The sequence below is a fragment of the Camponotus vicinus genome, unplaced genomic scaffold (assembly GCF_025532165.1).
Source record: "Camponotus vicinus isolate PSW18456_S1 unplaced genomic scaffold, iyCamVici1.0 SCAF_6, whole genome shotgun sequence".
NCBI lineage: Eukaryota > Metazoa > Arthropoda > Insecta > Hymenoptera > Formicidae > Camponotus > Camponotus vicinus.
The window spans coordinates 5,033,513-5,050,027 of NW_028141978.1; the positions used below are offsets into that span (position 1 = coordinate 5,033,513).

The window sequence follows — 16,515 nt, forward strand, 5'->3', positions numbered from 1 at the left end:
ATTACACGCGCGAATGTTCATTGTACGTGCGAGCTGGATGTTGAAAATTGGAAAAAAAGCGGAATTCCGCGCCAAAATGTAGCGATGCGAGTATAATAAAATCCGAGGGAGGGAAGAGAGATGGTGGAATGCGCGCGGATTCATACACAACGAAATTCATAATTTTTAATTATTTTTTATTTCCGCCGGGGATTAATGGACGTTCCTTGAAACTATATTAAAAAAAAGGAATTAAAAATTCTAACGCGTTGCAAAATTTGTAATATACTGCAATTGGAAAAACATTGTTGAAAAAAACAAATTTTATGGCATTTGTGATGATAATATGACTAAGTAATTGTTTCAATCGGTATTGAATATTAAAGAAATGTAAAATAAGAATAATTAAAAAATAGTATGTCTAGAATTTTCGTTATAGGTTTTTCGTATAAATTATGTCTATATATATAAAATGGATGAAAAATTTTCTAAAACAATATTATGATAATATTAACCCCTTCACTGTCAGTGATCCCTATAGGGGCCAAAAAAATTCGTGCCACTTTTGCTGTGACCTCTATAGGGGCATCTTGAAAAAAACATGTTATTACTATTACGATTTGGTTGTCCTTGGGTATTTTAAGGTTTCTGAGGTCGCTGAATTCGAATCTGAAATCAGAATTTCGAACTTCAAAATGACGGATCAAAATTCAAAATAATTTTGGGTTTGAATAAAAATGGGTTTCTTATCGTTTTTGGGGTCGCCGAATTCGAATCTAATATTAGATTTTCCAAATTAAAAATTGCAAATTTAATATGGCGGACCAGAACAAATAGTTGCCATACATAAAAGATGTACAGTTTTTCTTCAATTACTTATAAATCCCGCTATCTGCCGAATCCAGAGTCACGAATTATCAAATCAAGCTGTTTACACAGAAGTGGAAACGTATACCAGTTTTCAAGAAATAAAAAAAATAAAAAAAGGGAGTCTCAATAACCGCCACGTTCTCGATTCGTGATTCTGGGTTCGGTAGAGAGCGGGATTTAAAAATAATTGAAGAGAGAAATATACAACCTTTATGTATGTCAACCATTTGTTCGAACTCTAATCCGCTATATTGGATTTGTCATTTTTAATTTGGAAAATCTGATATTAGGTTTGGATTTTGCAACCCTAAAAATGATACACATTTTTATTGAAATCCAAAATTATTTTAAATTTTGATCCGCCATATTGGATTCACCATTTTGAATTTTGTAATTCTGGCTTCAAATTCGGATTCGGCGACCTCAATAATATTTATACTGACGTATTCATGCAATTTTTAAAACTTTTCTCTTCAACACACTTTTGGCACGGAAAGTTTCTTTTCGCTTGACAGTGAAGGTTAATTATGTTAAATACGATTTTAAATACTTTCAAATATACCTGATATGTAAATTGGATAACGGTATCTGACGCAGATGCTTAAAAGAAACTCGTTCGCTTGAAGAAAATACGCTATAGAGACTTACATATGCATAGATAAATTTATATAGATAGAAAGTCGATCACCATCAAGAAAATAATCGACAAGAAAATCATTCGACTCTACGTTCGCGACGCTCGCGATTGACCAATCGCGAATAAAAATCTCTTTGTCCTGATTGGTCGATCAAACGTCGCGAAGACTTGCAATCAAGATTGAAGCGCGCTCTCTAAGTACGCGCGAGTTCACTCGCGCGATCACGTGACTGCATTTCCGCGATCGGTCAGTTCGCGCCGAGCGTCATCGGCGCGTAGTCGGGTCGCGATTGTTTCGTGATTTCGCGTATTTGCATCCGTCCGGAAGTCCAAGCGAATGTCGGGAGTGCCAAGTCCAACGATGGGCGATCATTTCAATGTGTTATTTGATCAAGTGCGATTCTTGGTTGTTTCTCGATATTAGTAACCGAGATATTATAATCCTTGCTTTCTGTTTCGCCGGAACGGTCCATTTTTTGTACGTTTGCACCTCGGAGAATACTTATCTGTTCGCATCTCGGTTTATTCGCTCGTCCGAATATCATATATTCGAAATATCGGGAAACTCGGAGAAATCGTGTCGATTCAGACAATCGTGGACAAACGATCTCGCTTTTTTAGCTACGATACGCGTATAATTCTAACTCTAGTTGCCGGCACTCGCGTCCGCCATGATTGCGACGCTCGCGTCTTCTCGGAATTCGCATCGGTCGAGCGCTGCAAATATCGAAGAATCTAACGAGCGATAGTTCGATTCCGCGTCGAATTCCATTCCGGGCAGATTTCGCGTACGAACGAGCGCCAAAATCCAACGGCGAGCGATCATTTCGGTGCGTTAATTGGCCCGATCGACTGCGGTCTCTCGCTTCGCCGATATTCGTCGGAAGAGTCCATTTTTTCAAACGTTCTCGGAATATTTACTCCTCCAAACGTCGCAAGTGTCCCATATTCGAGACATTGAGGAGTATCGCGAGAAACTCGGAAAAATTGCCGTAACTGACAGATGATCTCTCTCTTTCGCGCTACGATATACGCATAATTCCGTTGTAATTTTAGTAACCGATATTCACGTCCGCCATGATTGTTGATATTTCGCGCTTCTCGAAATTCATGTCGATCGAAGCAAGTCGAAAATGTCCAAGCATTAACAAACGATATTTCGATTCCGCGTCTTTTTTTTTGTCGAGTAGTCTATTCAGAAAATATCGTTTTGAATTAATATCGAGATGATTACGTTTTGAGATTACGATATTCTTATAATTTCATTTCAACTGTAATAGCCGGGGAATCGATGACGCTTCCCGGAATTCACATCGACCGAGCATGCGTTATCGTGCGTCTCGAAAACACCAAAGTATTTAATAACAAACTAAAGTGTGTACTAAAGATTGCTACACATAAAGTTACTTAAAAAAAATAACGATCATTTTAAATAATTAAAATTTAATCATTATATATTATCATTTTTTAGCAGAACATGTATTATTATTTCATCAATTTATATATCATGTCGTTACATTTAGATACTTTATATATAGTAATCTTTATTATATGCACATAATACATAATAATCTTTAATAGTGTGGTATAGTGCGGGAGTGACCGAATTTGCCTGTAACAGGCGACAGTTTAATCGATCGAACGTATGAAAAAAAACTCGTGAAATGTGAAATAAAGACAAAATCGTGTCCCGATTTTTTTTTAAAAGTCGCGAATAAATATGTACCTTTCGCGAGCGTGAGTATCGAAAATATCTACGGGCGTTCCGTTTTAAATGCATCAATTAATCGATCGCGAGACGCTCTCGAAAGCGATCAAACGCATTTCTTAAAGTTCAGAAACGATGTCAATCGTGTTCCATTAAAGAGATTATTCGGGAATACGTATTGTCTTTCCGCGAGTGTGATCGAGTGAATCCAAGGACGATCGTTTTACCGTTTTGATTCAATCCCTTTATCGATATCAATCACGTTTCATCGAATCCGCGTCTATCGGAAAAATTTTGTTTACGAATACGCGTGTTATCGCGAGTGGATTGAGTTTGAAAAGTGCGAACGCGTTGCGAGTGGATTGAGAAGCATCGATAAACATCGAGGGATTGTTTTAACGGATTAATGGATTACGTAATGGATTAATAGCCATTTCTTCGCAATATTCGGTAAGTGAAAATTTATATTTTCCTATCAATTTTTCACTTTTTTCATCTTAGAAATTATCCGATGCAAAAAACAGTAAGATACGATTAAAACTTTTTTCATTAAATAAACAAACGTTACACATATAAGGGCAATTTTTAAGATCATTTTTTATACAAAAAAAATACATACACTGATATATTATTCGTAAAATTTGTACGTTGGCATAATTGCGATTACATAGTAATTTTCTGAATCTCTAACGTAACAAGGGTGTAAAAGATATCGCGTGCTCGAGATATCGCGCACTTCGTCAACGTTAAGATAAATTTACGCGTGACGTCAGAATGTCGTACTTGTGACGCGACATTTGAAACGTCTAAGTGCCACATGCACGTATCTGCACGGAATAATTTACACCCGCTGGTAAAATGTCACATCGCGTAATGCTACTGTAACACGGTGTTCCCCGTGTAGGACGGTCTGAATGTGCGCATAAATCCCATAATGTCTAGGATAAAGAGATATATCGATATATCTCACGCAAGTTTTTCAATTTTAAACACATTTCCGTGATCAAATTTTAAATTAAAATTCTCTCTCTTCCTGCTTTTTACGCCAGTCTTTAAGTAAGTCGTGAATTATTCAATGTCAATATATTTTGCGGATATTTTTTTCACAATATTATAACTTAAACACGCGATATGAACTTTAAATACGCGCTTTTTCCGCTTTGAACGAGGCGCAACAACTGCTATTGTCCTCGAATCTTTCAAAGTCGGTCGCAGGGAAAGATATTAAAATCATCCCCCGGATGATCAATTTACGAAGGTCGCTAAGCCGCTTACCTTGAAACCCTCATCAACGGGGATGAAGAAGGTAAAACGACCCTCGGCTTTGAAGATAGACTCCTTCTTTTCGATGACGATCCGCTGTCGGAACGTACTAGAAAAAAAAAAAGGTTAATTACGACGACGTAGTGCACGAGACACGATATAATAAGGCAAATGAGAAAAGTTCGCGTATTTATGTTATTTAAATGATTCCCCGCGCCAAGTTTTTGTATTTATATTCAAATCAGAGGAACTGCATTAATTGATGAACCGGTGTAATAATATCTTTAGACGTAGAACTGTTCGAGAGGATAACATTAAGATATTTAAATTACATATTTAAGTTTAAAAACAATGGATTTTTTATGACACATTATTATTGAATGCAGAGTCAAATATTCACGATATTTAGTTTTTCTTAGTATCACGATAAGTAACTTAAAACGTTTCAAACTGAAGAATTTAATAATAGTTAAAGAACCTATGCGATAAAAGATATTTTCGCTTTTGAAACGCGATGTATATTTAAAACTGAAGTAACGATCTGAGATTCAAAGCGCTCTTTTTTCAAGCGCAATAAACATTTTCGTTACTTTTTATAATCATTAGACATTCTTACTCTCCCTTAAATATCTCTCGTTCGCATTATATAAATAGGATCAAATTCAGCGCTGATTTATATAGTTTACTCACCGTACGCGATGATCGCCCAAATTGAGATTTTCGCTCTGGTTCAGGAACTGAAACGCGTTCGGGTTGTAAATCGGCGTCTCCGGCGAGTTGGATCGTACTGGCTCCAGCACTTCGTTTATAATATGCAGCACCTGAAATGTAAAAAGTTTATTGATAACGTTAGCAGTTTATTGATAACGGAAATATTATAATTTCTCAAATGTACAACTCTTTTAGAAAACAAAGTATACATGTTAGAGTTTTATAAAATTCCTTTTATATTTATTTATATAATTAATATTAAATATTATAACATATATATAATTTTTGATTATTTTATTTTTGACTTCTTTCAATTATTATATTTTAGATGGGAAAAACATTTTTTGAATAAAATCAATTTGAGAATAAAAAAGAATACGTTTATTTAAATTAAATTGACAGAATGATTTTTAAATAATGATAATTCAAAGCTCATAGCTATATAAGAATATTAAAGCACGATTTTAAAGATAAAATTGAGAAATGGGGATATTTAATAAAGATCTTTTGTTCCGAAGACTAAAACATAATTAGCGGATGTAGGTAGGAATATTGAACTCTAGAAATTTCGAGATTAAGGTTTAGAGTTAGTTTCGTTTAAATTTTGAGAGTCTCTAACTTGCGTGCAAGGACTATGTTAATCTCGCCAAGTCGAACGGATCCATAAATCCGGCCGCGGCGGAGAAGACGAAGTGAGACAAACCGACGTCAAGCTCGTGACGCGAACTCTGTGGAAATGAGGACACGAAGAGAGACACGAAGATAAACCCTCCAAAGTGCGGAGGATGCGGAGATGGAGAGAGAGAAAGAGAAAGAAAGAGAGAATAGGAGTGCACGTAACGAGTATTTATCCTGCGGCGACGAGCGCGAGTTATATCGGGTCTGTCAGAAACATCTGACGCGCGCGCGCGCTTTAATAGAAAGCTCATGAAAGAGAGAAAAACATATTTATATTTGTGTGTATATGGGTCTGCGTGTGCGCATGTGTGTATGTATGTGTGTCTAGAAAGGTAACGCACCATGAAATACTCTTTCGCAAGACAGGTTTTTCTTTAGTTGCAATCACGAACAGGAGAGTTTCTTCGGCTTTATTTATCGCGATAAATAAAACAATTGTTTAATTAGAAACTTGTATAAAACGGCAGGCGTTTGACATGTCTCGTGCACATCTTTATATTACATTTTTGTGGAGGAAATAGAAATACGGAAAATAATTCTTTTTTTATAAAATTTCACGATCGAAAAGACGAAAGATGCGGTTCTTTTTCGCGCACTTTGTATAAGCTATTTCACGGGTGTCGAGTCGCGGGAAAGCGAGAAGATGTAGAAACTGTTACCCTCTTTGTGCATCTCCGTCGGGAACACGGGAAGCGCCATCGTTTACTGTCCCGAAAGGGAAAAAGTTCGTGACTAAAACGTTGCCGCCGCTATTTATTCGCTCTCTCCCGCGATCTCGTCCTGACTCTCTTATCTCGCGAGGGATATCCTGTTTCTATAGCTGTTTGCCTTCCTCCGTCTGGGAAAGAAAAGGAAAATGTAGGGCAGAACAAGGGCGTTGGGAAACATAAGCGCCAAAGTTGCAGCCTCCCGAGAGATTTCGCCCTCGGAATATCATTCGAAATATATTTTTGCCGCTTCGTGTTAATAAAAACACGTACATTTAACATGATTCTACTTATTATTAACATATCCATAATCTTCACCGTTTTGATATTACAATATATGTTCTACTATTTTTAATAAATACGATTAAATTTGAATAAGGACGGGAAAACAAAGCAACTTATTGAAAAACCGAGAAACTATGTTGATAGACGACATTAATAATAATTGAATTAACGTAATAATTTCATCCCTAGCGTCATTTTTTTAAATTATTATTAAAATGTTACAGATACCTGCCTGACATACGGCATTACAAGAGTTGGAAATAAACTATATATTTTAGAATCTCGTAAGTGCTTTTAAAACAAACATTTAAAATTTTCATAGAACCAGAAAAAAAACTTACAGCTCTAATGTGACGAGCGTTTGTAGAGCGTATAATTAAATATCCGCGCGATCCATCGTGGTCGCGCCGACAGTTTTAATACGAAATATCCATCACGGTGTCTGTAAAGATGAGGAGAAAAAAAGCTGGTCGTACGGAAAGTTGGCGCCTATGAGCTCTCCGAGAGGATAGGGAGAGAAAGAGAAAGAGAAAGAGAGAGCGCGCGGACAATGTGGAAGACTGTATGATAAGAGGAGAAAAAGAGAGACGGAGAAGGAACGCGTCCCATTTATCCAACGGAAAAAGACAAAACGACAACGACAGACGAGGACAGCGGGACGGGGAGAGGGGAGGTGGTGATAGTGGTGGTTGGCTAGAAACGAATCGTTTTACTCACGGAGAATGAGAGAGGAGAGCGAAGTTTGTGTTCCTTACGGGATAAGACGAGTCGAGCGAGGACGGCCATTTATCTTGCTCCTCGCGGTCGCGAGTCATCCGGAAAAGGGGATCGAACGCGGCAGGACGAATCCTTAATTTTTCACGCGATTACCCTATACGTCTGATTTCCCGCGTAACAACTAAATATGTATAAGGAAGACGTGGAAATTTCAAGACCCCAAGATAGATTTTTAAGATTGCAATAAAATCTTGAGAAATAAGGATTAAAAATAAAAATCTGGCGGCTCGCGATATCTCACCGATACCTCCGCGAACTATCGTTCGATCATGTTAATCTCGTCTCGAACTTCTCTCTTTGTTGCCTCTCAATTTCGCTCGAGCAGCGAGACCGCGACGACGCGGTTGGCTTACCGCGGGTGTATCGTAAAGTTAACGCTAATTAAACTTTACCGATAGTTGGGTCGGACCATTCGCGACCTCTCCGAGAGAGCGGGTTCCTTCTTAATCAGCCTGGCTACCAATATTCGCGATCGTGTATGGTACACAGGGGTATGAGTTATCATCTCAATGCACAGCGCGGCCCGTGCGCTCGCGTTTATTCCTCCCAAACGCCCCGCCGCGAGATAATCACGATTTGCGCGCGGTTAACGATGAATCTCACGTATCGTTATCTTTACGATAAACCCGCGCGAATATGGCTTTCGAACCAGAGATTAAAATTGACGCGAATTTCCAGGTATTCTAATAGAAAAATATCGCCAAATGACATATGGCATCGGGGAATATCGAGGGATAAACCGCTGAGGGCATTGCGGTGTACAGATTTGAGGCATTGCTTGGACATTACTTGGGCATTATTAGGTTTTATTGAAGTATTAATGCGTATTATGGGCGTTATTAAAGTATTATTAAGTCTTTTCTTCCAAATAATAATTTTAAATTTATTAAAATTAAAATTATTAAATTTTAAAAATTTAGCAGTAATGCCCAGGAATTGGGCATTAGTAGGCATTAGTGTACATAATTTTGATCAGCGGTTTACCCCTCGGGGAATATTTTAAGTTTGTTTTTTTCCTCAATTTTTTATCATGAACGATTATCTCTCCCTTTAAAAACGCTCTTTCGATAATTCTTTCGTGTAATTGAACATCCGCTGCTTGTGTCACAAATTCTGGCAAGAGTCCTTTAATGAAATACTTACATTTCGTATAAATTTAGAAAATAATGAACTCCTCGTTTCTCTAGTTAAAACGTTTCTGTGTGCTCTTCAATTAGCGCTCGAAAAGGTGCAAGAGGAAAACGAAGAACGGCAGGAACAGCAGAGCATTTAAGTTTGCAGTTGACGTACGTTAATAATTTTATACGCGCGGCAAGTCGCGGCTATTAAGTAATCAAATGCATTCTTTCCGCATGAATATTCAAGCCAAGGAGAGAGCGCGAAGGTAATTCTATGCAAAGTGGGGAATTCCAAATCCGAATTAGCTCCGCGCGATTCGAGTCATCGCCGGTATAGAAATCGCGCTAATTTTCATCCTTAGCTTCCGGTTTCTTGAGAAAGAGATAAAGTTCCGTACTTCTGTACATTCAATTATCATCGAGATTTATAACAAAGAGATGTAAAAAGGCGAACGGGATGAGAATCGCGACAATTTTCCGACATGCAAATGTTATTCTTAATGGAAACTAGAAATTAAGACGGCTGATATGTTTTTACAGATTGAAGCAAGCGTGAATCGCGGAATGAAATATCGTTAATTTTTAAAACGCAAAATTCTCCGATTATTTTAATCGAGATTCATTAATCTACGACGAATCAATGATCGAACGATGGAATAACGGGAAATTAGACTATTTTTTTAATCTTGAGATTCATTGAATCGAACAGAAAGAGAGAAAGAAGGATACATGATTAGCACTCGTATGGTATGATTTTTCTTACATTTCTTTTTATCCAACTTTTTATTTTTCCATGAATTTTTCATTCTATTTTTTTGTAATGGATGATTGCTTTCATTCTTTTTCTATGGTTTTATAATATTGTAGCCTTCTTTTTTTAGGTAGAGATGAATATTGCATTCGCTACACAAATGTTAACATTATAAATAGGTACAAATCTTATTTTTATCCTTATTTTTATTCGGGTCGTGGATTATTTTAAATAATTGCATTACATTGAGATCTCAGATTTGTTTCACTTTAATACAATTATTTAAGAAAAAAATTAAATTAGAAAGAAAAGCGAGAAATTTTAATTTTCTCGTAAAAAAAAATTTTGCACTTATTCATGTTTTATCGTAAATGTTTAAATAATTGATGATTTCTCGTTCGTTATTTCAAACGAATCTTAAAACATATTCAAGGTTAATCACATTCAAGATTACCTCCGTTATTTTAGTACACATTTTTATGTCTTTGCTACTCTATGAACAATTCTTTCTCCCTTGACGGCAACATGAACTTTCCAGCCAAGTGACTACCATCTTTATTTCACGTAAAGTCCGATACGAAACGCGGCTTCGACCCACCTCTCGCGCTTTACTCCATTCCGCCATCCGCGAAAAACTTCATCCCTTTCTTGCAACTATTCCGAGCGCCTCTCGCGGTGGCTGATTTTCAATTCTCCTCTTCACGGACAAACCGCTTGCACCACCGGCTTCCTGGTGCACTCAAGCATCCCCGGCGTTCCCGCCCTCCCTTTCTCTCCTTTTCCCACGGCAACCCTTCCCGTCATTCCACCCCGGCATTTTTCCCCTCCATTAACCGTAACTCTTTAGGCGATTCTGCCGGCGTTGGTGTAGTTATTCGGACTGGAATTTCTTTAGATTGTTGGAAAACAGGAGCGCAAGGGACTTGCTCGAGGGGGTAGCTGCGTTCCAGGAACGTATAATGAAATCAAAATCCCCACCGTCTTTTGAGATTAAAAACATCATCTCTTTTCATCTTTCTCTCTCTTTTGCCTTCTCGCTCTTTGATGCTTCTCTTTCCTATTGCTGTATGCGATGACAAACTTTGCTAAAATTCAAGTTGAATTCGTTGCAATCTGTGTTCTGTTTTGTCACAGATTGCTGACAAATTATCAAACAAGTTTACGAATTAAATAAGACGATGTTGTAGGATGAAATAGTCTTTGTATCTCAGGGGGAAAGGATTTGATAACGAAATTTGATGCCGAGACGGGGGTGACTTCTCTGTTGCTCGCAAGTCAAATAAAATATCATTCGATCGACAGGAAATAATATATATTGCATCTTCCGGGGAAAAAGCGGGGGACGACAACAAATCTGCGAGTATAAAAAATCCCAAATTGGATTGAAACCTCTCGAATTTCTCTCGTACTTACGAGTAGACTGATGTAATAAAACCGACTATAACTCTGGGGAGCCTCCCCCTCCTCGCGTTTTCCCCTTTTATTTCAACTTCCCGCACGATCTGCCAGGAAATCGAAACTCGGAAAAAGAGCTAAGATGTCATAAAACTCATATCTTAGGAAAACTGCGCGATAAAGCAACGCGAGAAAAAAATGCGTCAGTCAAATTTCTATGAATATCGCTATGAATTAAAATTAGACTTTTTTCAAAGGCTATAAATGCTTATAATATCGGAGATAAACCGAATAGAAATAAAACATTTTAAAAATAAAAATAAATCGTTCGAGAATAATTATTCGGATTAAAAAAAAGTGTTGCCCACGTTTTCAGCGATGCAACATTAAGCCCGATGCATAAGAAACGAAATTAACCATAAATTATTTACGACCGATCTTAAAATGTGCGCATCGACCCGTGCTATATTTCTAATCCGGCGTATCGTAAATACGATGTGTCCATAATCATAAAGTGGCGGAACGGACAGTTACGAGAGCGCCATTCGCTGAATTGCAACGCGATCGGCAAACTATCGGTTTCTATCGACGGGTGGAATGTTTGCGTGAGAATACGCGGTATCAGAAGGGGAGTGCATCGTGAGTTTGTCGAGCTCAAATTGGGAAGACACTCGACACACATACATATAGACACATATCATGCCGATATCGAGCGATTCCTCGTCGCGCGCGCGCCAGCGAAGAGCGCATCGCGATATGTAAAGGATAAAGTTTCGCCATCGGGACGGAATATTTCTCTCTTTCTCCATCATACACGAGACCCTTTGCTTCCGTTTGAGACGCCGCGAATAATGGAATACGTATGTCTATAGGATATACGTAAGGGGACAATGCGCATAAATCCATTCTCAAGTTGATAGATATGCAATGTGCTCACGAGACGCGGCACCGACTGAAAACGGATCGCTGACCTGTTCTATTGTTGGGAAGCAGCTCCTATTATAGTCACACTCGCGATAAAATATATTTGCAACGTTTTTATTTCGCGAATCCGATCTACGAGATCAAAATACCGCACAATTCTTTTATAAAATCAGATATTAATAATTGAAAGTTAAAGATAAAAGTATAACAACTGGGAAAAAATAATAATTGATGATAATAACGAGAATAACAGTTTTAAATCATGTAATATTCATTGAATATTGCACTTTTTAACTTTTATAAAATTAAATATTCTCTCATAACTGACAGCTGCAGAGAAGACAAATAATAGTTATACAATAATATTTATAAAGATAAAATAATATAACTCTGAAAATAAACCACTTTGAAATCAATTAAAAAACTGTATGAAAAATTATTTATTAAGAGTAAATGAATATGATTTATTTGTATTGTATATATTCTTTATAGTTTTTTAACATAAATGTTATTTATTTCAAGTTTCGACTCTAACCATTGCTATTATCGATTGTCAATATTTCACTTTCGTCTAACTCTTCCTATCAATCGTGCATTATTGAATCAATATTGTGCAATTAATAATTATGGGTGATTAATGTAAGTTATTCTAGGTGATCGCGGACCCCCATTCAGTGGCTAATTAGCGCAATCGTGATTATTAATGATAATGTTACAATCAATCATTATCACCAATTTTCACATAATGTACAACATGTACAAATTTTAGTTTTTGCGTCAAATTCAGACAATATATTTCAGCTTTCCACAACTATCCTTTTACAATGATATTTGTGTGTAATAAATACATTAACATATAAAATAATTTTAATTGTATCGAATCTGCATTAAATCTGACAAGCTATAAAATTACCTCTTGAAAAATAAAACATACGTATGTTGTATATTTTTTTTTTATTATTATTTAATTTTTTATTTTCTCAAAATAATGAATTGCAAGTTTAATTTTTTATTTAATTTAATGTATATATAACAATTTTTGCAAAAATGGAGAAAAGTCTGAATTCAAACTCATATTTACTAAAAAAATGAAGCGCGAGACGCGATTTATGAGTCGATATTTTCATGCTCTGGTAACGAGCAGGAAGTAGCTGAGGCAATGGAACTTCCGGGTTAAGTGGATGAGAAAAGTTTCCCTAATATTACCGGGAAGCAAGAGAGAGATTGATCTGCAGGCGAGCTCGTCGAAGGGATTAGTCGTAGCCCTGGCTAGTCCCGTGCGATTTTCATCAGGTGATGGTACTTTAACTATAGATTAAAGGATTCGTCTGGCAACCTGAAATGAGATCTACCTTCCCTACGCGACCGAAAACTCAAATCGGCTGAGAAGGGGGGATACGTTGAAAGGGAGATACGCTATCGACGACGAATTTACGGGTATTTGCAAAAGATTCCACCTTGATAGAGGTCCCATGAACGAAACTACTTGGCAGTATTTGCGCAAAATGCTATACCTTACAACGAATTGCCTCGAATATCTTTTCAAGGAACGAATTTATTTCGCAAGATTCTGTAAAAATCCGTAAATTTTACAGCGCACAAATTTAGCGTTTCCTACGAAATTATATATTTTCAAAAATTATATTTATGTATAATCGTCTCCATTTAATTGGCAAGACAGGGAAAGGGAGGAGGTACAAACTACACGGTAATTCTTGGCTAGCTTACAATTCGGTTGATTATTATAAATTATTATAAATCGCATGCGTTAACATCAGGATTAATTTGCAAGGAACAGTGAGAGCTCCATCGATAACCGACGAGTTGATGACTCTCGCGAGAATGCGAATGCCAGGAAGCGCCGTTCGACATTATCGAAGCCCGCGATATCCATCAACCTAATGGTCTCGCGGCCAAGGCGAGCGTGTAAAGCTCATTAAAAGCTCGTTAGAAAGCCGCCAGCGGCACATCGGGACGGTCGAGGTAACGTGGACGTTGTTACCGGGAAATCGGTCAGAAAAGTGGTAGTTGAATGCGAGGGAAATGAAAGCTTTACTCGTAAAGATAAACTCGCGATTTACGTGACACTAAAAATCTCTCGACTTTCTCTCGTCAAACAAGCATACGCTTGCATGTTTTACGCGACAGTAGTAAACTTTGTTTCTTAATTTTTATGTGTACAAATGTGTTTGAATTATATGTACAAAAACGTTTTTACGCTGCCAAATTTTTTATGAAATTTACTCCATCATATATAATGCTTCCGCAAACATTTTTTTGGGCAAACCTTTTTAAATATTTGTCTTCATGTAAAAATAATAGATTGGCGTGTTTAAGAATAATTATTAAACATTTCTCTATAAATACTCAAATATAAATACGAATAATATCAAAATAAAGTAAAATATTGAGATAAAAATATGATGAATTTCTGTCACTTTTCATTTACCTGAATCATGGTGTCGCCGTTGACTTTTAATTTGGATTGAAAGTTGCTCTGCTCCAAGAGAATCTTAGCGTTATTAATGTACACGTCCACGCCGTACTTTCCTGGTGTTCTAGTGATCCATAGAGGTGGGTTGCCTTCCAGTTCAGAGGATATCGAGTCCCTCAGCTCTTCGATCGTTAGAGGCCGGTTCGCTGTAACCGACAAAGAAAATATCTTGTTAATACTTTGCTCCATAAAATGTACTTCGGATGTTAAAAGGTAAAACCTTCTCATCGATACGCACATGAATAGAGTTGCTTTAGTTCTCTCCAAACAAAACCGCAAAGATTGCGATTTACTCCTTCGACAAATGCAAAGTTTTTAAGTTTTCAAGATTTTTTCTTGGTAAAAAAGAATAATGCGGGAAAAATAAAGAAAAAAAGCACGCGAAGAAAAATGCTGAAAATAACGTAAATGGCGAATGGGACAGAAACTGGAGATAGAGCAAACTTCAAAAAGTCCACAATGAAGCTACAATGCTCGTCGCTTTATTATCCCGTTACCGAGAAAACGTCCTCGTAATCTTGAGGTTTTTTCCTCTTATGCGAGCATATAGTAAGAAGCGCAGAGCAGAAACAACGTCCTTACTATTATTATTTGATACCACGAGAAAGATGCAGTTATGATAAATATTTATAGAACGCTAAATGTTTCATTAAAATTTGCAAAACAAAACACTTTTTTAGATTTAATTCTTAAATTTTTGGATACTTAAACTTTCTTTATGTTTTTGCAACATAATCTATACATTTTTTACCCAATTCTAAATATAATTTTCTTTAAATGTTGTATTGAAAAGTAATTTCCCGAATATACGAATCATGTTTTATAAAGATAGACTTCGAGATTGAGAAATCGATAGAATTAAATATGCATCCACAATTAAATAATTTTATTTGCACTTTAATATAAATGCCAATTAAATAAATCAGAATTCTAAATTTTTATTTTCTTCGAAATAACCAAACCAAATCAAAAATAAAATCTCGATTTAATTTCTGATTTTCCCTGTAGTTTTAACGTAAGAATCAGAATACTTTTGTACGTTCCTATCGAATATCGCGGCATTGTAGTTTCTAAGAATAATCCTGCTCACGACACAAGTGACTGCGAGTACCGTGCAAGCTCGGAAAGTCCAATCACCGTGAGGAAGAAAGCGGGCTGTCCATAGTACCGACAACAATGACGCTCATTACGAACGCTAGGGATTGAGCCGCGTTTCGTAAACCACCGGTCGTTTACCCATAAAAGTTTCCGGGACACAAGAAGCGGTCGGTGCCGTAGAATTTCGTTTTCTCGGCAGCGCGACGACGATTCGGGCGCGACGTCCTTGCGAGAAATAATTCTCCTCATTCGCGAGCTTTTCGCAAAATTGCATTGCATTACGACAGAATATATATCCCGTTTATCCACGGGTCGTAGAAATTATATTTTAAATTATACATTTTTCCCATCTGTCGTAACAGTCGAATCAAAGAGGCCATTGCGATTAAATTTTCGGCTCCTTTATTCCTTTAAATTCCTTTAAATTTCCTTTAAAATCTGCTTGGCTATTTTATTTTATTTTTTTTTTTTTTTCAAATTTTTAACGCTCGCACAAATAATGTTTGCATGTAAACGAGGAAATAAGAAAATTATCTTTAACATGCATAAATATATCGGCGATGATTCATCCGCAAACTTTGACAATTCGCCGACGTGAAAATTTATATGGTTCGCACTACATATATATGTACAATTATATTTAAATAATTATAATATTGGCAAAAGTTGCACATTTCTCTCGCAATACGAAAAGTAACATTTATGATGGCAGTTCGAAATTTAAAACTTTAAACCTGTTGTCTTTTATGCATCGCTCTCAAATATTCTTATATATGATATATACAACAATTATGCGATATATAAAATGTGTTGATCAGTTGAAGACTAATCATTGTTTTTAAAAAAGTATGGCTCAATAATGTACGTACTATTTAGGTCAAGTTTAATATAATGATTACGATGAAAAAAATTCATATATATTCGTAAAATTTTTTCGAGCTACAACTTATTAAGATAAATTTCTCTCGATACGCTATTCTTTTGGCATAAAGTGACTTCTGGCTTATCGTGTACGTACAAGCTTGGAGAAGCTCAGCGCTCGAAGAACCCATCAAGCCACGCCATACACTACATGCTTTTATATTTCCGTGACGCGTCGTCAATCACCCTAGAATGGTTG

General features: G+C 36.7%; 1 protein-coding gene across 4 annotated transcripts in view; it reads right to left on the reverse strand.

Annotated features, from left to right (window-relative positions):
* Fas1 (fasciclin 1 Fas1 domain-containing) overlaps positions 1 to 16,515 on the reverse strand; it is a 279,676-nt gene that overhangs the window by 49,463 nt on the left and 213,698 nt on the right. For all 4 annotated transcript variants that reach the window (XM_083102769.1, XM_083102767.1, XM_083102768.1 and 1 more), the window contains 3 exons: positions 14,253 to 14,443; positions 5,148 to 5,278; positions 4,470 to 4,566 (listed from right to left, as the gene is read on the reverse strand). In XM_083102769.1, coding sequence (XP_082958895.1) covers positions 4,470 to 4,566; positions 5,148 to 5,278; positions 14,253 to 14,443 — 419 coding nt within the window. The remainder of the gene's footprint in view (positions 1 to 4,469; positions 4,567 to 5,147; positions 5,279 to 14,252; positions 14,444 to 16,515) is intronic.